Source organism: Calypte anna, chromosome 3, assembly GCF_003957555.1.
Source record: "Calypte anna isolate BGI_N300 chromosome 3, bCalAnn1_v1.p, whole genome shotgun sequence".
NCBI lineage: Eukaryota > Metazoa > Chordata > Aves > Apodiformes > Trochilidae > Calypte > Calypte anna.
This window is the reverse complement of record NC_044246.1, coordinates 77,834,995-77,858,572: the sequence shown is the minus strand read 5'-3', so window position 1 is coordinate 77,858,572 and position 23,578 is coordinate 77,834,995. Positions and strand designations below refer to the sequence as shown.

At 36.0% G+C, this 23,578-nt stretch overlaps 1 protein-coding gene across 1 annotated transcript in view; it reads right to left on the bottom strand.

The window, feature by feature from the left end:
• The window catches only part of MYO6 (myosin VI), a 109,014-nt gene that overhangs the window by 51,913 nt on the left and 33,523 nt on the right, over positions 1-23,578 (bottom strand). Inside the window, exons 3-10 of the mRNA XM_030447088.1 lie at positions 20,662-20,731; positions 15,738-15,811; positions 13,562-13,691; positions 12,432-12,537; positions 10,393-10,448; positions 8,162-8,259; positions 6,405-6,569; positions 1,258-1,338 (exon numbers count right to left, since the gene is read on the bottom strand). Coding sequence (XP_030302948.1) covers positions 1,258-1,338; positions 6,405-6,569; positions 8,162-8,259; positions 10,393-10,448; positions 12,432-12,537; positions 13,562-13,691; positions 15,738-15,811; positions 20,662-20,731 — 780 coding nt within the window. The remainder of the gene's footprint in view (positions 1-1,257; positions 1,339-6,404; positions 6,570-8,161; positions 8,260-10,392; positions 10,449-12,431; positions 12,538-13,561; positions 13,692-15,737; positions 15,812-20,661; positions 20,732-23,578) is intronic.

The following is a 23,578-nucleotide window of genomic DNA, read 5'->3' as shown; positions in this document are numbered from 1 at the left end:
TCTTAGCTTATATGCTTTACAAGAATTAAGTATCTACAAGCTTTCTGCCTCACAGTAACATCAAATCTGCATTTCGGTCTCTCACTCTCCATCATTCCCCATTATAAGAAATTGCCTACATTCAAGCAAAAGAAATTGGCATTCCGTGCTCAGTGTTGCAACATGTAAGCACCAGAAACCCAAAAGCAGACTTTACAATGTTGACCTGAGCAAAGGAATATATGTATGTCTCTGTGTGTGTATGTATATATATATACATACACACACATATACACACAATGTCTTTCCTGGCTAGGTATGAGCTAGGTACAAGCTCAAGCCCCAGTTCCCAATGGCAAAAGAGATGTCACCTGGGGAGAGAAGCTCTTGAGTAAGCTTTGATTTTCATTATTCCACATGTACATGCAGACTGCTCTGCTGTCATATCCCAAATATGGGTTTAATTAAGATCTGAAATATCTTCCAGCTATATAAATGACAAATTCATACTTTAGGTATAAATAAATGAAAACTGTATTATAGAGCAGAGCAGATGTTCAATTAAGTGTTTAAACAATTTCCAATTCACATACACTATTAATACAGATTACATTATTTAGTCTTCTCATAAGAATAAGCTCAAAGGCTTAAAAGCTACAAATTCTGGTACTTCCATTTTTAAAAAATGTAAATAGTGATCAAGCAAGAGGAAAGAAACGTTTTGAAGTTTCAGTTTCTTCCAGGAAATATCAGTGCTCTGCCTTAAGTAGCAGCTCATAGCAAGAGGACAACAAAACCCAGTAAGAATGACTCAGTGTAGTAAGGAGGGTGATGTACTTGTGCTGAAAGTGAGGTTGCACTATTTTATAGAACAGTTTGAACCATCACTTCAAAAACCCAGGCAGCTCTGGAAAATGCTGCTGCTCCTGACCTTTTCCTAGCAGTATTATGATTTAAAATTACAGTAAGTCTTGGATAAATTTTTGCTTTCCACAGAAGACAAGCTGCATCATTAAGTGCTATATTATTGTAAGAATGAAAAGGAAATAATTTGATATACTGTTCCATTTGTGGTGTTAAGATGCATCTTAAAATGTATTTCTAGGACTGTACTCCAAAACCAGAGCCTCAAATGTACCAGCTTTGACAGTACCCCTTTAGACCTATATAAAGGTGTGTAAAATGAACATTTCATTCCACACTTTGAAACTGTAATCATAATTTTCAACTCCATATTCACTACTTAATAACATAAATGAACTGAAGACACAAACATACCTCAGGACTCTTGCGATTTTGCATAATCTGCTTGTCTGTTTCTTTGTTAGCAAAGAATCTGGTACAGCCTCGATTTAAATACTGTAACAAAACAAAAAAAAAAAAGTGGGAAGGCATGCTTAAAGAAACACAAAAAACATATGCTGTCATTTAAGTGTTGCTCTACGTAGCTTAATTTAATCATATGATACCAACAACACGCTAGGTATTAAGAATTAATGATTTGAAAATGCATTTATTTACATGTACAAAATTACAGAAGTGCAACAGTAACAGAGTTTTATTGAAAGCTTTTCAATTGTGACAAATTTTTAACACAGTGGGATATTAATTTTTCTAGGTTCCACAATCTCTTCTTGATGTTTGACAGCACTTAACCTCTTAATAGAGTGTGGGGTTAGAGAAAAGACAATCAAAATTAAGAACCAAGAAAAAAAATTTTCTGGCTTATGTGTAATACCAAACTTTACTCCAGAAAGCTGTATAGAACATTAGAAAAATTCACAATAATTTTTATGTTTTCAGCAACCCATATGCTTTATATAGTATATTTAGTGGTGAGATGAGACAAGTAGGATCAAATAATTTTTGGTACTATGTCAACAGTAGTTGTATCATTTTTTTTTCCTCACCAGTGAAATCTTTCCATAGGTAGTAAGAGAGCGTATTAAAAATCTTGGAGAGTATTTTAAGCTTATAACACTGTACGAGCAGAATTCAGAATCTGGTTTCTGATACCCATGTTGTACAGTAAAAGGAATAAACCAGGCATTCAGATAATGACTGACACTTCCAGCAAAATGAGATTGCCAGCTTTTTCTTTCTCATTTGCTCATCTGAAAGCAAGAACTCTGTCCAAAAGCCTGGACAGAGCCCTTTGTCTAAAGTAAGTGAACTGATTCTTTGCCTTAGCCCATAAACAAAGATGATGTTTTCAACTAGGTTAACACAGATAATCCTACACTTTGATAACAATTTATATACAAAAATTATTAAAAATGGAATACTATTCATAGCATTTTTTAATAGCAGATGAAAAATAGGTTAAAAAACTAATATCAAAACAAAGTAACAAGAAACACTGTCCAAAGTTAACTTGATGTTTAGCAGAATACTGAGAAGTTTTCTTTACCAGCCGATTACAACGCAAAGCACAGAATATTCCTGTGTTACAGTAATAGTAACACAGCCTCAGGAACAGGCGATAAGAAGGGAAAAAGGTCAGATTTTTTCAAGAGAGTGTGGAAACTGAGGTGACAGGCTGAGAATGAGAACCAGTGTGGTATTCAATAATAACCTACATAGGAGGCTTTTAATCACATGATAATGGCTTTCATTTGAAAGGTAAAGTAAATTTACATATTAAATGGAGAAGAAATTATTTTTCAAGTACAAAAATATAGAGCTGGAGGTTATCATATCCAACATCTACATACTGCTGCATTTTTTTTAAAAATCTTGGATATGCAACATTCTATTGTAACATCAGTAACCCCCAAACTTAAGGCAATCTGATTTCTCTTCCAGTAATTAAGATGTGGAAAAAATTCAACTTCTCATCTCCAGCAACTATGCTCCAGCTCCAGATTTACTGTGCAGCTTTACTTTCACAGCTATGTGGTGCAGTTTAAGGCACCTAGACCTGCAAGGTTAAGCACAGGGTTACCCAATTCCTCTGAAATTTCTGCAGATGTTCAGCAGGGGGAACCTAAACCATGAGCCCCCGGGATGGAATGCTTTTGTGTGGGTGCACTCAGAGGAGGGCACTTTTCATAGTCCTTTGCCAACTAAATTCATGCTTCCCCAGGGGAAATGAACTAACAGAGAGGTAACTAACAGAGATAACCCCCATCAGTGTAACCCCCATCACCTTCCAAACAGGCAAGTGAGTGCCTGCTGTACTGTACTGCAGAACTGTACCCAATTTTAAGCAGGTTTTAATTCTGACCTTGACAGCTAAAACCTTGTGTGCTCTCATGAACAGAGTTTTTGATTAGAAAAAAAATCCCCAGTAGTAGGCACGCAGCATACTCAGTTCCAGATTTAAAAATATATTAACTATAAGAAATAAGTTTTCATGGAAAAGTGGCTGCACAATAAAAATACATATTTGAAAATTCGTTCAACATGTTTTGAAGCATCCAAGAGAATATTGCACAGAACTACTGCACAGTAAAGAAGAAAATTTTGTAAGCTAGCACCATATGAAAAATGTAGTAAAATTAATGGTATGGGGATTTACATATTGTGTTTGTTGGGTGTGTGAAAAGAAAAGTTTTCCTCCTAGAGAACAGAAGCAGTTCCTTCTTACTAAGCATCAGATCAAGTTTCCATTGCTCAACTGAGTACAATTAGATGAACTATAAGAAAACACAAGTTAAATATTTAAAGAAATAATACAAGATCTATAAGGGAACTTAGAAACACCTTTGAGGAAGTAATGAAACATACCCTAAACTACTCCATAGCTTTTAGGGAGCAAGATTATGTAGATCATATCACAACATAAATGTGAACAACATGAGCCTGAAGCTCTGTGCCTGCTTCCCGGCTCACTAATCAGGATGCAGAGAGTGACTTGGCCAGGCCAGGAGGCAGCAGCAACCTGTTGGGTCACCAGAATACACCCACTTCCCCACAATGTGTGCCCTAATTAGGAGCAATCTAGGCAACCACTGCTTTGCATAAAACTAGCAGGAGCTCTGTATCTTTAAGGCTTCTAGCCCACTGCTGAATTCTGTTAAATCTAAGTACAAGAGATTTTGGGGGATTAAGTGACAGATACGCACAGACCAAGTTTTACTTAGAAAAAGAAGTAGGTAGATACACCAAAAATAAAACAATCATCATAGTATTGTAATGCTTTGTTATCAGAGCTCCTTTTCCCCCATAAGATCAAAGAAGTCTAAAAAGATGACAGTGAATTTACATCCTTGTATTTATAGCCCTGCAACCCTGTGCTTTCCAGGGTTGCACTACAAAATCTTTTCAAACCCATGGCAGGGTTTGAAATACACAGACACCTGGTCTGTGTATTTTAGAAACACACTCAATTCTGCTTCCATAAGATTCCAAGCCAAGCATAAACCAAGAGACAGGGGAGAGATGATGACAAATGAGAGAACACAAGCAAATAACTGACCACTGTTTACCAGTAGAATTTGATTTGCTAATCTTTTTCCTGTTAATGCAAGTCAACAAAGTACACAGGGATATTTGTAGATATTTACAGTTGAAGTATAACTGTCAAAAAGAAAATAAAACAAAACTTTACTGATATATTAATACATAATTATATATCAGGAATGAATGGCTGAAGACTTGTCAACTAGTAAAATTGGTGATGAGAGTGTTAGATGTGAATAGGCTTAGGAAGAACTTGAAAGGGACAGCAAAAAGCTTGATTTTAAGATAAAAAGAAGAGACAAACAGGAAAACAGTGAGAAATAGCTGTATCAGTAAACCTGCACTGGTTGGATAAGAGTTAAATACTATTTTTTTCCTCAAGAAAAAAACATACTGCAGTAATTGAGATTTAAACCACAAAGAAATTAAAAGAGAATTCAGAAATAAGAGAAATGGGGGTGGAGTCACACAGGCAAAGAGAAAATAAAACAGAAAAAAACCTGACTGACAAGAAAGGAAAGAAAACTAAAGGAAATTTCATGTTGTTTGTTGATCATTTTTAGCAGAATTCAGTGAAATCTGAACACAATGAAGGTAAGAAGGAAAGCTGGAGGAAAAAGTTAAACTAAAGTAGTAAAACCATTCAGTGAAAAAATGGGAAGAATGCAAGAACATAATGGTAGGACAGAAAGCCAGACTTTTTGTGGGATTGCTATGAGAAATGTAACACAGAATCAAGGTTAATCAGGAGAAACCACATAATCTTAGAAAAGGGCAAAACCCCTGAAAATAAAGCATGGGGAGAAGAAGAGAATGCAGTAAACAAATCAGAAATCATAACAGGAACACTGGATTACAATTAAAGGCCCATACTATCAAAAAACTTGGCTTAAACCATAACCTCTCATTGACCCAAGTATTTCACTGTTTTCTTTCTGAGCAGGGATGACAGAACTGTTTATTTTAATTACAAATACAGATACAGATGTACATTGCAGCATAACTCACTATTTCATTCTCTCTTCCTTTCCTAAAACCTCCTAAAGTTTTCCTCTGCTTTTTCCCCGCCACTGAACACAAATCTAACATGGACTGTGATTCAAGTCTTTCTTTCCCACTGTTCACTTTCATTTAGAGGTACTGAGTATTACAGTCAGCATTGATTTTATTTCCATTTTATTGGCTTCTCCACTACATGACTGACAAGTTAGGGAAAGATGGGCAAAATGCAGAAATAGTAAGTATTCCTCAGGAAAGAATAAATTGGGTGAAGAAAATCCTGGGAAGGAGAATCATGGTTAATGAATAAAAACAATTTTGGCAGGAAGAGCTGAGCATGAACTTTGTCTCAACTGGAGTCAGAAGGGTGAGCTTTCAGCTGAAAGGGACTGGTGGTCTTATCATGTAACCTGGAGTGACCAAGAATGACAGAGGAGTATGATGAGAGAAACAGGAGAGGCTTAAAAGTGGTGCAGTACAAATTAGTATAGTGTGATAGGAACAAAGTGCATCAGAATAGAAAAGACAAGTGATGTGAAAGCACACAGACTGGAATAAAGCACAACAACCTTGTCACCTTAGCAGGAAGTGTAAGAGAGGAATACTTTGAGAAAGAGAATTGTGGGACAACTCCGACACCTTCTTAAACACATGGCTGGAAAAGGAAAAATAAATGCAGTTTTGAGGACTGAAAAGATGGGTTGCCCACATTACAGAAATCCACAATCAAGAAATTCACACTTCGCACCTCTAAAGAGCCCACAACATTACAAGCAGCTGGGGATGCAACAGTACATTTTTGGGAAAAGCAAAGATTCCTCTATTTTAAGACACAGAGAAAAAATACAGGAAATTTTCCAACAAGGAAAAATGGCAGGCTGCTTTATTTCAGGATCAAATAGACTTAACACAAAAACTTCTCATTTTTGTAAAAGTCAAAGATAATACTTCAAGATTTTAATAAGTGCTGTTTGAAAAATCCATGTGCCAATAAGAGAAGCTTTATAAACACTGATACTCACCCTAAAGCTGTCAGGAGAGCTTAGATATAGTTTTTCCCTAATGTCTTCTGGAGCACCAGCACAAAGCCTGTAAAAGATATGATAATTCCTCTCTTCTTTGCCTTGCACACAGATCCTAGATTTTTCCAGAAGGTAATGTGATACAAATCCACCAACCACCGAGTTCTAGGAGGAAAAAAGATTTTTCTGATTATCTGAATAATTTATTTTTACTATGTGAGATTCAAAAGTTAGTAATTTACATTTGTCTGATCATGGTTCACTCAACAGACACTGCTCCAAAGAGTACTAAAACATGTCTACACCTAATACATGTTAAGTTTAGGAAAGAAACCTTTGCCTTCACCATAACTTCTCCCCCTGACTCGTATATTGCATATAGATTCACTCCTCTTAAAAGAATGGTTTGCTTCACCCCAGAAAGCAGAAATCCTTGGTACAATTCCAGTAGTTCATACAAAGAGCATTGCTACAGCCACCCTTATGCTGTAGCAGACTAATTACGAGTGAACATTTTATGTCAAAAAGTTGCATTTCTTTTCTGAGATGGAAGTCCAACACATATTTCAAAAGTCATTTGTTAGATTGCCTATGGTAAAATTCCCTGTGCCTAGACAAATCTTAATAGCAAGGAAATTCCTTAGCTCATGGCCATTACAGCAAGCAAGAAAGATTTACTGACTGACAAATTTGTCACTCATGCAGGAGGCTCGTGTCTGTAACTTACATTCCTTAGAGAAATCAGACCTAATAAGGTCGCTGTGAAGTCAAGTTTTGTGATGTATCTAGCCTTGTAAAAAAAAAAGGGGTCAAGTAAATAGGCTGATTCTGCCCTGAAAAGCTGAAACAGGCTTTTAAGCAGTTTCTGAAGAGTGTTGTTTGCTTCAGCTGAAACAATTAATCTGAAACACCATGTAAATTTTGACAGGTAAGTTGACAGGTCATCCATCATTCTAAATAGAAATTTGGGTTCCTTTCCCTAAGCTGATTAATATGAACATGACCAACACACAATGTCCCTTCACCCTTGAAATAATTCAGTTATTTATTACCTAAACTATTAACCACAGGTCTGAAGTTTAGTTACAAAACCAGGGGATGAAAGCTTAGGAAAAGACCACAAGCTCAGGTCTGGATGATGAGCTTAAGCTCTGCAAGAAAGAAACTGCAAGAACTCAATCCATTATGTCCTCAACCAGAAAAATGAGGAGATGTCTCCATGACCTCTACAGGGATTGTCAACAGAAGTCTTTAACTTGGACATGCTGGACAGCTGTAGTCATCCTTAATTGTGGAATGTTTGTGTACACAAGCAAACCTCCACCCAAACTATATTTTTCATAAGCTACCCAGTGAGTAGTACTCCTGACAAAAAACAATTCTATTACTTCTGCCACATACTTAATATCTAATATGGAACATACACTTATTTATGCACTAAACCAATGTGTTAGTAATTAAAAGCAAGTGAGCTCTTCTCAAGATACACCTTTTCACCTTTTTTGCAATGAAAGGGAACAATTTTTATTCTTTTGTGGATGGAAGCAATTTTCCTACTGACTCAACCCACCAGTGTCTTTGCTTTTCCTTTCAAGGTGATAGAATATACATTGTAACTATAAAAGACAGAAACTACTTGGTGTAAGATTAATAAGTCTATTCAGCCTACTGCCAGTCTAGCATTTTTCCATAAAAATGGTAAAGACCCCAGAAAACTAAAAACAAACCAAAAAATACCCCATCACTGGTTTCAGTACCTTTTCATTGAAGTGAATTTCTACAAATTTCCCAAAACGACTGCTGTTGTTGTTGCGAACAGTCTTTGCATTTCCAAAAGCTTCTAACAGGGGATTTGCTGTTTAAAAAATTAAAATTTTTAAAACGTTAAAATTTGACCAATAAGCTACAAAAAAAACCAACCAAAGAGAAATAACAAATACATAATAATTAGATAGTGAACTTAATGGAAATAAGGTTTGCAAATTAAAAGAAAAATTTTACCTATTAGGAATAATTAATTTTGCAAACTTCCACTCTGGTGGAACCTACAATGAAGTGCTAAGATATCACATAGCATTGCAAATTATATTATTCAATACTGTAAGAAATTCAGAGGCAAACACTGAAAATTATAAAGTCGTGTTCTTCTATAGTAAGCAGACAAATAACTGATATATAACTAAATGAGTCAACACACAATTTGACATTTTCCAATGAGTTTCTATTCATAAAATTAAACTACCTACTTCTCTCAGACTCAAAAGTGCCACTTAAATGTCATGCATGCAACGTTAGATTGATTAGGGAATTAAAACTATTAGAAGAGTGTGTTGATTTTAAAAACAACATTAAAATGCCCTTTTCAATTGAGTCAATTAAGCGACTGAGTGATTTTACTTTGTACTGGCTGCAGTTTTTCAAGTACCTTAAAGGCCATAAAGAAAGAGTGGCAAGAATCTGAAGCATATATATATATGTATATATTTATATATATACACATCATGCACAGTTCAAGCAGTTTTATAACTTAGTAGTTATAAAAGATGAGACCTCTGAAAGACTGCACTGAGTAGCTCTGAAGATCAAAGAAAATTGATTTATGGAACTGCACTAACAATAAACCACTGAAAAGAGCTACAAGATTTTTTAAGTCTTTTATCTAAAAAAATATGCATTAGAAAAAGTGAGCGGAAACTGAGAAAGAACTCCACTGACAACCATCTACAAATCTGCTCCTAAGAATATTAAAGAATTAAGGAATAACTATAACGGTTGGGTAAATTATAGATGCTAATGCATCACTTCGTATGACCACATCAACACTGTTTTTAGTTTTTGCTAGATTCTTACTTAATACTTAAAGCTTATTAAATGCAAATCTGACTTTCAAAAATGTCTTCTTAAGAGATCTCTGATAATTATTCAGGTATTTTCCATATCAACAGTGCTGACGAAAAGATTACAAATAAAAACAGATTGCAAGAAGTCTTTCACACAGGTTAAATGTTCTTCTAGTAATATATATGCAGTAAGTTCACTCATCAAAATTGTGCCTAAAAAATCTTTAAAAGCCATGCATCAGATGCAGATTTAGGCTTAAAAACTCAAACTTTTCTATGAATACCTAGAGGTACCAATTAATTTTAGAGCATACTGCATCAGGCATTACCCAACTCTTGGCCATTTTCCAAGATCCTTTAGCACGCAGTTGATTTCACTAAGGAATTGGTTTAAGCAAACCTACAGCAACAAGAGATTAAAGCCTGCAGTAGTTCGTCTGAACAATACAATGGCTCAAATTTGAAAACAGAAAATTTAAAGAAAAAGTAAAAATTTTTGGTTTAAGTAACATAGAAGTAAATCTACCATATGCTATAGAAGAATAAAACTGCCAAGAGGCATTATTAGATATGCTGACAGTATTTTCCATTAGTTAAGAAGTGAACAATCAACACAGTCTTCTCTGACGTTGTTTGGGAGTCTGTTATAAAGATAGTTACAATGAAAGTATTAATCTGAATTACATGCTTTTTGACAGAAAAGGCGTAATAGAAAAATGACCCAGAACCATAATTTAGAAGAACTTGCCTGATTTATCTAATTTATCAGTAACTTTTATGGTAAGGGAGAAGGATTACTCTTTCTTGGTACTAACAGATAATAAGGAGGACGTAATTTTACCCTTGCAGATTTCAAACAGCATAAAATCCAATCACACACACGTGTGTGAAGTTCAACTCCAACACATCCTCAGACATTTTCAAGATCAAGAACTATATGATACTATACAGTAAATAAAATGAAGTAAATCACAAAAAAAGTTTTCAGAATTTAGGATTGAGGTAAATTACCAGTAATAAAGGATGCCCTGGGAAGTCCAAGAATAGCTCCATCCTAACTTTTATTTAGTTACTTCTTAATGACATTCCAAAGTTGAGGGAAGAAAAAAAAATTGCAAACTTTAATTCAAATAAAGAAAATCCAATACCTTCTACAATTCTGTAATCAATATCTTGGCCAGTACCATATGATTCTGTCAAATACCTGTAAAGCAAGATGAAATTACTGGTATCTTTCACATGTCAGATTACATCAATCCCACAGGATTTAGCACGTGCAAGACCAGACTGGACTGGGCTTTGAGCATCTTGGTCTTGTGGGATGTATCCCTGCCCATGGCAAAAGAAGGGGAACTAGATGATCTTTAAGGTCCCTTCCAACCCAACTCGACTCATTTTGTGTCTGAGCACCATACTTACTAACCATTTACCATTAGGAAAGAACATTGATTATAAGATCCTAATACCTTATCGTTTAAAATAAATACAGTTTGACTTATTTTTGTTAAAACAAAAGTATTCTAGTAGGCTTCAGATTTTTTTCCATACTTCAAGACAAACTCAAAATTTCTTCTAGACGTGCATATGAAATTACACTTTTATACAAAACTAATGAGATTATTATTGTACAATCTGTATTTATTCATAGTCTTAGTAAATGAATAAGGTTTCATATATATTTCCTGAATTAAACAGTGTTTCCACGCTTACAGTTTCTGTGTTCACAACTGCTGGTGTTAATGAAAATCCCACATGGAGATGTTGATACAGGAAACTGCAGGTGCCTGACTTAGCAATTGAAGAAAGAACTTGAAAATGAAACCACAACATACTTGCTTTAAAGTTGCAGTTTGACAGTTTTGGGGGGGTTTTTTTGTTTGGTTGGTTGTGTTTTTTTGGTTTTTTGCTTTTTTTTCCCCTATGCACAGGGCATGCTTTCTGGAAATCCACAAGTAAATCTGGGACAAGTTAGAAACAGTTCCAGAAAACGGGGCCATCCAAATAAAAATCAGGAGCACTAACAGAGATGTATTAGTACCTTTTGCTCTCTGATCACACAAGGGAAAAACCATACTGCTTTTAAACTCAATTATGTTTTTACATGGACTCTTTGGAGGTGGGTGGTGAGGAGAAGCAGCAGTAGCAACATTTGCCTGCTGTGTAATCAGAACTTCCTTTGCTGAGAAGCAGAATAACCTCCACAGGATATGTTATCCCACTGCCTGCTGTTTTTTCACTCTTAACAGGATCAAAATTAGGATGTTCCCTGTAAAAATCATTAAATACACCTTGTAGTAATTCTTCCAGCCATCTGTTAAAGGTTGCAGAGGCAGAGAAGAGCAATATGAAGGAAAGACAGACAGCTATGACAACTTTTTGTGGGATGGGGAAGATAATAAATAACACTACCATACATATATACTAGAGAATACATGATACCTGAGAAAAGGGAGATAAAGATTTATACTGGAAAAGAAGGACAAGGTGAGGAAGGAAGAGTATTCACACTGCCTGCACTATGCTTTCCTGGATAATCAAGCCAGCTGTGTTACAGGTGATTTTAACAGTTACAGTGTTCCACAGTGATTTAAAGAAGTTTAAAGCAATTGTGATCAAAACCACTAAAGCAATATACATGTGCTCTGCTTCCTCTTCTATCAACACAGTATAATATTCTTCATTTGGTATTGGTCATATGTGAATAATAAATTTTAAAAATCCTATTATTCACTCTTATTCAGTAAATTAAGGTAAAGTGTTTCACAGAATCTCTGCAGTGATCTCAAAATCAAAAGTTAAAAACACTGGATGCTTAAGCAAACTTAAGAAACAAAGAGAAAACACAGAGATGCACATTTATGGCAACATGAACAGTGTCTTGCAAAATACAGTTAAAATGCCTAGTTACATTTTAACCTACCATAACAGCAGATGTGCAATACCAAAATAACTGCATCATAAGCTGTAACTACTACATTTTGTCACTACAACCAAGTCAAGGTTTCCATGAATATATAGGTATTTCCATATGTTATTGTGTCAGCATTTAACACTATTAATTTCTTCTATTAATACCTTATTTAATGGTGTCTTAAATGTACTAATTCACAATTCACTCTGTGTGTACATCAACCAAGTGCATCGACACAAGAGACTGACTAAATAAATTTGTTCCAGAAGCACAAACCTCAAAACGAATTTAGTATTTTCAGTCTTGCCAGCTCCTGATTCTCCAGAGACTATGATGGACTGACTCATCTTGAGCACTTTCATGTCCCGGAATGCTTTATCAGCTTAAAAAGAAGAATACGTAAAAATTAGTATTTAGGAGAGTTGCAAGCATAAAGTTAAGTTATAATACAAAAATTAAAATGCAATATTTTCAGAATAAAAGGTAAATCTTTACATTTGAGTGCATTACAACTTATTGAAGTATGTTCTTCTTTAAGTTACATACAGTTGCTCCTCTCAAACAGCTTTACATGTAACAGCTTTACAGGTCTTAACAGGTCTTTATTTTTAAAGATCTAGTCAGCTTTATCCAGAACACAAACCAAAACAACTGCCTAGAACTTAACCTCTTGAATTAACTGTATTTACAAAATAGTAACCCATCTGACTTTAGTGTTTTTTTTTAAGGGAAACTTTCAGTTGTACTGCCTAACAAGTAGTATCTGACACAAGGAAACTTGGAAAAAAGCAAGTTTCTTTTTATGCAACAGGTAATAAAAACAGCTATTTATACTTCTGATTATAAAAACAGAATTCAACATAGTAGCTTTTACCAAGTAAAATGTTGATTTATAGTTTCCAATTTATTTTTTTTTTAAGTGACTGAAATCAGGTTTATCCTATTAATATGTAAATGCACTTCCTGCCTATAACACAAGCATGTAAAAAGAAACAGTGCATATGCTCTGGCAATATTATAAAAGGCTAAGAAAATCATTACACTGAAAGACAGTGCCAATGATAATTATGTCAGTCTTCACTTGCAAAATCTGAATTTCTTTTTTTTTTTTTTCTTTTTTTTTTCTTTTTTTTTTTTTTTTTTTTTTTTTTTTTTTTTTTTTTTTTTTGTGGTTGTAAGTTATATTTAAACTGCTTAGACATGAAACCGTGGAAGTGCAGAATAATGTAACAAAATTGCCAGGCTTGTTGTTACTCTAACTGCATTTCAAGGATTAAAGTTTTGCAATTTTAGCAATCTGTGTTTTTAACATGTCAAAGTAAATTAATCACTGCTAAGGATGGCAATTCATAGATAACAGCAAAGTATTCAATTCTTGTTTTATAACAGACAACCTCAATACATACCAATAGCAAAAACATGTGGTGGCAACGTTCCAAGTGATCTACCCTGGTACATTTTAATAGTTTCTGATGAATAAAACTTAGGGATATCAAAATATGGATTCACTGCAATAAGAATGTTGGCTACATAGGTCTGTGAAGAAAACAATTAACAGAAAACTATTAGATGTTAAGCAACTAAGTGGATGACAGCAATTTTAATATTCCTATTGAAGAATATAGTCCAAATATAACAAACACATTTACAGTTCTCTCCAGCTAATGCAGATTAAAGATATAAATTTTTAGAGTTTTTCTAATTATCTTCTCAGGACTTTTATTAAAAAGCACTTCTCAGGAGAATTTCCTTAGCACTGAGCTGCAGAGTACGTCCTAAATTTGACCTTTCTCCCAATCTCCTTTTAAATTATTTCCTATTGTCCTAGTTACGGGATCAAGGGTAAGACACCACAGTCTCCTCCTCAAAAGTGAATAACCTAACATAATGCACTTTCCTCCAGTGAGGGGGATAATTTTTCACTATCTAATAGAAGAAACTCAGCAGGAAGGACTGACAGGATCCTGCCTGGGAACAGGCTCAAGCCAGGCAATAAAAGCATTCAGCCGAGAGGAATTAGCTATGGCTGCTTCCACAGGGAGGAATACAGAATGCAAATGTTCTCTCACAGAGAAGGAATTTGAGCAGAATCTCAAACCAAGGCAGCTTTTTACCTTTCCATAGGGTAAGGAAGACTGGAGACTATGAAAAAAACTTCCATAGCTTGTTTATAATGGCCAGATTACATACAAGAAATATGTCTGAATCACAGGAAAAAATATATATATTTGCAGGAACAGCTCTGAAGAAAATCATATAAACCTTCAGCTTGAATAACTTACTTGTTTTGTTGTTACTCAGCATATCCCTAGGCAACTGAAATTTGGACACCATATATTGGTATATGCTGGATCACACACAGTATATGAATTTTCTTGTATGTTTCTATTTTCAGTACTTGTTTCACCGAAGGAAAACATTTCTTCAAGAACTGCAAGTACTGATATTAGTTTTCCTTTTAGTAACAAGTATTAGTTTTCCTTTTAGTAACAAGACAAATACTGTTCAACAGCATTTTAAAAAGCAAAAAAATATTTTAATTAAAACTATCTTAAGGGGAAAGGAAGTTAAAATATAAACTGAACTTTTTCTTTTTTTTTTTTTATCCAGAAAACACACTTGCTCAGGACAACCTATTAGTAGTATTTGTTTACAATGAAGAATGACTGAATGAACCTAAATATTATCCTTCCTCATGACCATTTCAAATTTCCAATTCCACTTCCTTGAGGGCTTTATAGTTTGTGGGTTTAATTATTATTTTTCCAGAACAGAATTTAAAATACTATTTTTTAAAATTTATTTTAAAGCTGGTGCTCTATCTTGGTCATGTAAAATTAACTGTAACAAAGAAAAACAACTATACTTGCTTTTTACATTTCTGTACAAGGGTTTAACTCCATTCATTTTAGAACCATATGCTAATACATAAATTGATTATTTTAACACAGACACTTTAAAAGTATGTAGAACTGTTTTGTGTTATCACTAGTCAGCTTCCAATTAGGAAAAAAAAATAGGAAAGAAAACTCTTATCTTTCTTCTGTTTCACAGCTGTCAGTGTCTGGGCAGATGGCAAGGACAAAATGTAATTTAGCCAGAATTCATTAAGTACAATTAGGCAATTTGATAGCAATATAAAAGATTAAGATGGACATCTGAGCTAGGAGGTGTCAAAGACGGCACCTGTTTGCTTCGTTCAAAAATAATGAAGAAAGAAAACCATCTTTGTTAACAGCTACTCTGCTGGCAAAGTAAGTTACCTGTAGGAACAGACCTTTGTGATACAACGCTGTTGATATGCTTGCACATGGAGAGCCAGTCACATAAAGAAAAATCTATTGCTCTGCTTGGTAAAAATTAGCTAAAATTACTCTGATTAATGTGATTCAAATCTCAAACAAGGTAGAATGTTAAAAAAAAAAAAGAAAAAAAAAAAAAAGGTCTAAAACTTCCTAAGCTTCCAGTGTTACCACTTTTGTTTACTATTACAGGAAAAAATGTAACTGGAAACACTCACTTTGTTGATTGCTTGAAAGGACATCTACCAGGAAAGTGGTTGTTGTGACATGGTATACTTACGTAAATTCTGTCCTTACTGTACCGAACTTTGATATTGTGGAGGAGAGTAGCTTCATTTAAATACATAAGGGAACCTGAAAGTAAAAGATGATCATATACCATTAAAATGTATATTCTCATATACAGCTGAAAACCTAAATCGTAGGATAACAAAAAGATTTATTTCCCCTCTCTTTGGTTACAGTTTAACCCTATCAATCATTTCTTTACACTGTCTTGATTGAGGCAGAACTGCTGACTCAATTGTGGGCTGTAAAAATCACAGACCTGCTCTTCACTGTACAACTGGAGTTATGGAAGGTTGCTGAACAAAAAGTCAGACTCCAGAAGCCTGCCCTGTTCCATGTAAGCTCCCTTTTACCACCCTTCCATACAAACACTGTGCATTTCCCTCCACGCCAAGCCTGTAAGCACAGGAACAGATGCCTATCAAAATCCCTAACACCAACTGGTTCCCTCCTTTCAGCTCCCCTCTCCAATCTCAGCCACAGTGTCCCTGGGGTAACACCACCTGACTGATGTTTAAAGTAACTGCTGGCTTGTGGTGATTTTTAGATATTTATATTCACTGATTCGATGAGGAAATCACTGCAACACCAAGCACCAACACAACCTGTCATGTTTCAATTTTGATTTATTTTTTGCTATTAGGCTTCCTCAAAGAAACTGCTGGAGGGCAAAAAAATGTGGATGCAAGAAAACCTAGCTTTTTTTTCTCCTTAGCTTGTTAATATAAAATAACTGAACAAATTCTGATTAAATATTACCAGGCAGTGGCTCAAGGCAGCCAGCAGGCACCCAGAGAAAGCTTCAGACTGTACAGGTTCACATAATGGCAAAGCTGGTCCTTGTTTTCAGCTTTAAAGCACTGGAAAGTGTTAGCAGCCTTAGTTACAGATGTCATTTCTAGTGCCCATTGTAAAAATATTAAAAACATTATCCCTAAACCAACTGAGGGCACTTCACACAGTCTCCATTTTCAAATATGTTTAATCCTCTTTTTCTTGCTGCTCAAAATTCAAGTGCACAACACTATTTTGTCCACTTACGACTGACTGATTACCAAACAGGTAAACCTTATAGTGTTAGCATCACTTAAAGAGTTGTTTACACCTGACTACTGTTGACAAGAGTAAGTGCTGAGCCTGTAATAGTAACTGCTACCCCACACCTCATGAGGGCCACATCTATGAACCAATGAAGTTGTGTCTCAAGTTGGACTGATGACCTTTCTCAAGGGCTCCATCAGAGAAAAAAGGAGTATTCCAACTTATTTACAGGATTGTGCAAGAGGGCTGCCAGCTTTTATGACCTGAAGTCAATGTGCTCAGCCACCTCGCCCTGCAAGGACACCTGAAGCTCAGTAAGCAGCTCTTAACATCTCCTTCAATTCTCCTTCTGCTGAACCAAAAGATACTGGGAGAGGATAATGAGAGCTTCTTAAGAGCATCTGCATTTTCATTTTCAACCTTATTGCCTTCCTTCTGCAGTGGATGGAGAAGGGGCTCTGCTTCCTACCACCCACACCAGACTGGCCTGAAGCAGAGGTAGGTTCAGTAGCCTGCTTCTGGCTTGCATAATTTTGCTGAACAACAGCCCTTCCTTCCCTTACACAACTAAATATAGCTTTGCTTCGAGCTGCAGGAGTCATTCAAGCTTCTCAAAGGACCTTTGAACTTCTGGGTTGTTTAGCAGAAACCATCTTCCTCCACAAAAAGCCCTGTGTAAGCAGGGACACACAAGGCACACTTAAGCTTTACCCCAAGCAGAAACTCCCTTTGGACCACAACAGCCTTGAAATCAAGCCTGTGTGACATTTTCACAGCAGGGCTGCCCTGACCATGACATCTGCCCCCTGTCACCCCAACAGACCTTATTACCTCACCCCCTCACCCAAGGTCACGGGTGCTTTCCGTGACCACGCGTGGGTTCCTCGTGTCACACAGCAGGACTTCTCCTCCTGCCCTCCCCAGCCATAAGGGACCTGCCCACCGGCTTCCTCCAGGGGACGGAGAATGTGGCACTGGGGCCACAAATTGCAGCTCTGCCTCCACTGCCTTCTTTCTGCCTTCACCTTTTTTAAGACGATCATCCCAAAAGAAACAGACATTACAAGGAAATGCACCAGAAACAGAAGCTTCTGCTTGCTCTCATGAAAACTAAAATTTCCTTCTCCCCTTGTGTATGCCTTGAGGGGGGCAGGGTGTAACTTCTGAAGTCTGCTAATTTTTTAAGTCATTCGGACTCTCAGTATTGAGTTGAGAAACTACTACACAGTAATTGCCTACAGGCACTTAAAGAAATAAGCCTTTCCCTTGACCGTAAGAACTGCTCAGGGTTTACAGTATTTTTTAAAGGAAACATCCTAATAAAAATTTAATAGTTATCTAAACAACAAAGGATCAGAGATTTCATTGCAAGCCCTGTACTCTCTTTGCAAGTCCCTGTTAAAGCAGTTATACCTGCAGACTTGGTGCATATTGGGAGCTTGCTCCCTCAGGGAATGTCACCACCTTGACTCAAGACATGCAAACTAAGGCTCATAATGCAGAACAAATAAATAAATCCCTTTAGAGAGGCATCCATATCTAGAGGCAATGGAAGTCACTGCAGAAAGGATTTCGAATATTCATGTGGCTTGTCATAGCCAGTGTATGTATGTGCACTTAAAAATACATATATTTACTTATACACACACAAAAAGTTCACAGAAGTGAAATGAGGCACTAAAAGGTAGGAAAATTCAATGTCAAATTTACTCACACTGGCTCCCCTCTGCACACAATGAAGTGGGGTTTGTGTGGAAAGTAACTTTATCATGTAATTGCAAGGCTCTGCATGTGTAGAACTATTTTTTTAAGATTCTTACCTGATACCCTGTACACCCCTTAATTATTTTAAATTTCTTGACCCAAAAAATAATTTAAAAAACCTTTTTCTTGGCCATAAGAAAATAAAAACTCTGCATATGGTGACACCTCCCAAAAACTGAGTAGGGCTAGGGGGGAGCAGAAAAGAAGTAATAATCACAAAAAAACCCTAAAGCAAACCAAAACAAATGCTTTGTCTCTGCACTGCTTGCAATATTTCCTGACAATTCACATTTGAGGAAGGGCTAGATTTTCAAAAAGGTGTCTCTTGCAGCTAGTGCATTTGGGATACAGACGACTAAGGGTGCAAAAAAACCACAATACTTCACCAAATTACTTCCAAGAAGGGAGTTAATCACTGAAGCATAGGTTGGAATGGTAAGTTTAATGATCAACTAGTTTCTCAGGATTTTTCAGAACAGTATAACAAGGAGAGACAGAATGCACTCAGTGTTTTTAAAAATTCCTTCTTAAAGGTAAACAATGCTCAGCAGAAGTGCTTTCTGAGAGAGCAAGAAATTGAACTTGGGTTTCATGCATCCTGGAGAAAAAGCTGAACTAATGAACAAAAAGTTAGAATTCATTTTAAAAGTCTGAAAACAACATTTGACACAGAAAGGATTACTGGGCAAAGCATTTTTAAGTTTTATGTTTCACTCAGCAAGACAAAGAAGATATTTTCTCTTACAGGAACACTGTTGTAAATTAACTGAATAGTATTTTGCTGAAATTTCAAATTATTTACATAATCTCATTCGAAATTTCATTTCCTTGATTAGGACACAGAATTACCAGAAGGTGCTCTGCAAAATCACTGTGAGAGCTGCACAGATTAAATGCATTTCCCTAACCCACCATCATGTACAAAAAATATAGATACCATCCTTGAAAGGTTTCAGTCCACATAATGTTTGCAAAAATACAAGCAACTGGAAACCAGGCTGCCAGTTTGCTTCCACCTGTAACAACACTGTGCCACTTAAGTCAGATCACAAGCCTCAGGTCTCATCTTCTTGCTCCTTGCAGAGAAGCTGAAACAGCTGTATTTCCTGTCACTGGATATAAATACTAACTTCTATTTCAAAACAGGAATTGCAGTTAAATCACCTAAACAATTTTCAAAGCCTTAGCTTCCATTTTGAATGAAGAACAATAGAAGACACTTCTGCCCACCACTTACAAAGTTAGCAGTATTTTCCCAAGATCAAACACCATGGGAAACATGTGAAAGAATTGGCTTCATCAGGTTTTCAGGACAGGAGAGTCTGTGTGATTTGCTGACATGGAGCAACAGCAATGAAGTTATTTGTTCAACAGTTCTGTAAAAGCACTTCCCAGCACTTACTCTCCCTTCTTGCTACTCTCTTCCCAGATTTGAGTACTGCATTTGCTTCCACACATCTAACTGAAGTATTTAACAAAATAAAAGCCCCGCAGATCAACAGTGAAGACTGCTACACAGGTTCACCTCAGAACTCCTTCTCCAGCAGCACTCTTGTATCCAATTCACTGTTATTTCCATTTCCAGTGGCCCCAGTGGGCCCAGATTCCCATCTCTAGTTTCAGGAATGTTATCTTTAAATTTCTTTTCAGTTACCTGTACTTCCACAGGAATGCTATCTGAGAAATGGGTTGTGTGCAGGAAAATGTTGTACAACACAGCTGCTGATAAAGCAACTTACTCTTTTGCTGCACTATAAAAGATACAGTCAACCCCCACAATGCTGAATGCAGTTGATCCTGAGTTAGTTGACAGATGATATGTATCTGATATCAAGTAACAGTTGCATGTGCGAATAATGTAACTATGAGTTCCTCTGAAATGCTCAACCAAAAACTAAAAACCAATTTAAAATGAGCTCACTTTACTAAGTTTAAAGGACTAGCAGAGGTTATAAATAAACACAAGTGAAAAGAAAAAAAAAAAAAAGCAAAACAAACTACAGGGAAGAAACATTCTCTTCTATGCAAAATATTTTTTTCTAAATGCACAATTCATAATTTATGCATAAATTCATAATTCATAATTTATGAATTTATAATTCATAACTTACAATTATCTTCCACATCCTTTTTGCTGTCTTCTTCTGCAGGGAAGACTTGATTGATAGCAGCCTGGAAAGTCTTGAAGATGAAATATATAAACATTATCAGAATTCCATAAAAATAGAAATATAGTTCAAAGACGCTTGAGAAGATGAAATGAATGCACTGTAATTGTAATACTGCATAATATAAAATAATAAAGATTAAAACAAGTTCTACAAAGGAAACAGCATTGAAAAGGACAGCTTCCTCAGTTTTATAAAGAAGCACTATGAATAAAAAACTATTAGTTCAGTCAAAGGATTGTGCTGTCGTTATTATATGCTGTTTTAACACATGCCTACTTAAAATATAACTGTTAGTATCCTCTGTATCCTCAAATACTGTAACTTCAGTTGTTGCTTGTTTCTCTTCTTTAATAAATCAATATTAAAGCAAAACAAGACCTTCCTTCAACCCTATTCAATACAAAACAGCTATTTATCAAGTGTTCATGTCCAACTCCAAAATTTTGTAACAAAAGCAACTTTGTTTCTGCCTTATTCTCTAGAAATCATAATTTATATTGCTGTAAAAAGGAAGGAAAATCATCCTATCACACATGCTTCAGAGCATCTGCACAAAAAAATCTATTGTAAGAGGCACACTTTTAATTATATTTTTTGTTTGTTTACTGTAGTAAAAGCTTGTTAGAGCTACCTATGAATGAACAAAACCCCCGTTGTGCCACTTAAACATGACAGCAGCCATGGTGCTGCAGGCACAGGCTCCTTTTCCCCCTGGAAGTGGAGACAAGAAGTCTAGTCTAATATTTGAAAAGGCAACCAACTGGATCTAAAGAATGACCTCAGTAAACAAATGTGTTTGCTTGTTTAACATTGCACTCAGGAAGACAGTCCCACAAGAAACAGCTCACGTGGAATTTTAGGTGAATACAGTGACTTGCTCATAGCTTTGCCATGGTGAAATGGACACAGTAGCTTACAGCATCATGAACAGCCACAAATTCCAACTCTCTTTGAAGTGAGAAGGGTTAAAAATATTTTGGAACAGAACCAACTGGTGCCAGTCAGAAAGCAGCAAGTCTGTGATATCGCTTCCCTAGAAAGTTATCGTAAAGTATGCAATTTGCAGTCATAATAAATTATATTTTGGCATACCCTTATCAGGATCCAATGCAGAAAACTATGCACAAGAAGCTCTCCTAAGGGAAATAGAGCTCCTCAATGACACTGGAATGTCTGAATGTCCATTCTTCCTCAGAAATACCCTTAATCAGAGGTTGGAGGAGACATGGAGGACTTGAGCACCTTTACCTGCCTCAGAAAGTTGTCAGCTGCTATTCAGAGTTCTAGCAAGGCATGGATTCCCTCTCCCTGCCCTTTCCTCTCTCTCACGGTATTACAGTTAGGACATACTATACAAAGAATTTTCTCTGCAATTTTGCCAACAATAAAGGTATATTTCATTGGATAAAGATATATTTGTACACAACAGCTTCCATATAATCAGTTCACTGTGCATGAAAGAGTGGAAAATTTAAAAAGAGCGTGTCTGGCTTCAAAAAAATCTAACTTCATTTCTTGTTCTTGTCTGCTGTAACCAAAGTTTATCCACTACGAGACTTTTTTTTTTTTCCACAGGAGAGAATGAACACAATACCCAACTATTCTGCACAACTGTTAGCCAGTCTCTGACACTTTTATGTTCCACAGAGCTCAAGCCAGATATTCCCATCTCAGAGGAGGAAGAGCTTTTTCAGTGTCGTCACCACTCAGCCTTCTGACCCCAGGTAAATTTCAGTGAAAAAAATAATGATAATTCATGCTGTATTATGGCCTTGTTCTTTTTTTTCACTCAGGAGGAATTCTGAATTGATTTCTAGAATATCTCAGAGGAAGTAAATCAAATAAACAATATGACAACTTATCTGAAAGCTGATGCTTTTCTGCTAGACTTACTTAGATCAAAACATGAAACCTAATTCTAAGTATGTCACAAAGAGTTTCACTCCCAAATGTCATTGTTGGACCACTGCTTTATGTAAGGCAGTTAATTACTTGTTATGTAGGCAAGTATGCTACTGGGATGTGCAGAGCTCTGAGTACTGCCAATTACTATTAAATTCTAATATATTAAGTTAGAAAACAGGCAAAGTATCCCAAGTCTATCAATTAAAAAATATCCAAAGTAATTCTTCAATATGTTGCTCTGCTATTAGTTCTTTAAACATTTATTGTAGGAAGAAAACACTTCAGGCATTCATTCCATAGAAGACTTTTGCATAAGGCACAGCTTAAAATGGAGAGGGTATTAAGCTTATCAGACCCTAAAGTGGTCACAAGGCAAAACAGAGCGTTTAGGGGGTTTTGTAAGGTTTTTTCCTCCTCTTCTTAATGAAGCAGCCCTTGCAATCCAATGGTAATCTTAACTATTCTCCCAGAAACTAGATGAGTGAAAAAAGATATCTTTCCATTCAAGCAGGATCTTCTTTCTACCATGTAATCTAATCCATGTAACCATGCCTTCCTTTATACCTTCCACATACAGGCAGGAGACATCCCTCCCCTCAGTTGTATTTCACAAATCAACCTAAAGCAGTACAGTGTGTAAGGCAGACAATACACCTCATTTCCACAAGCAAGCTGTACTATCTAATTTTTAAAAAAATAATAAAATCCTTATCTTGAAACGCTGACCTTTGGATGTTCTAGTCGTTACTTTCAAAGTACATGAATTCATTTACACTTAGCCCAGGAAAATATCTTCCTGGTTATTTCCATCATACCAGAGCTGGTGCCTCATAAAGCCTTTCGTGAGTCTTCAGAACTGGCACAGAGCCATAAGGTCCCTCTCAGTTGACAGCAGAAGGGGTGTCAGCAGATGTCTGCAGCACTCAGCAACCTCCCAGCTCCTCCCAGTGCC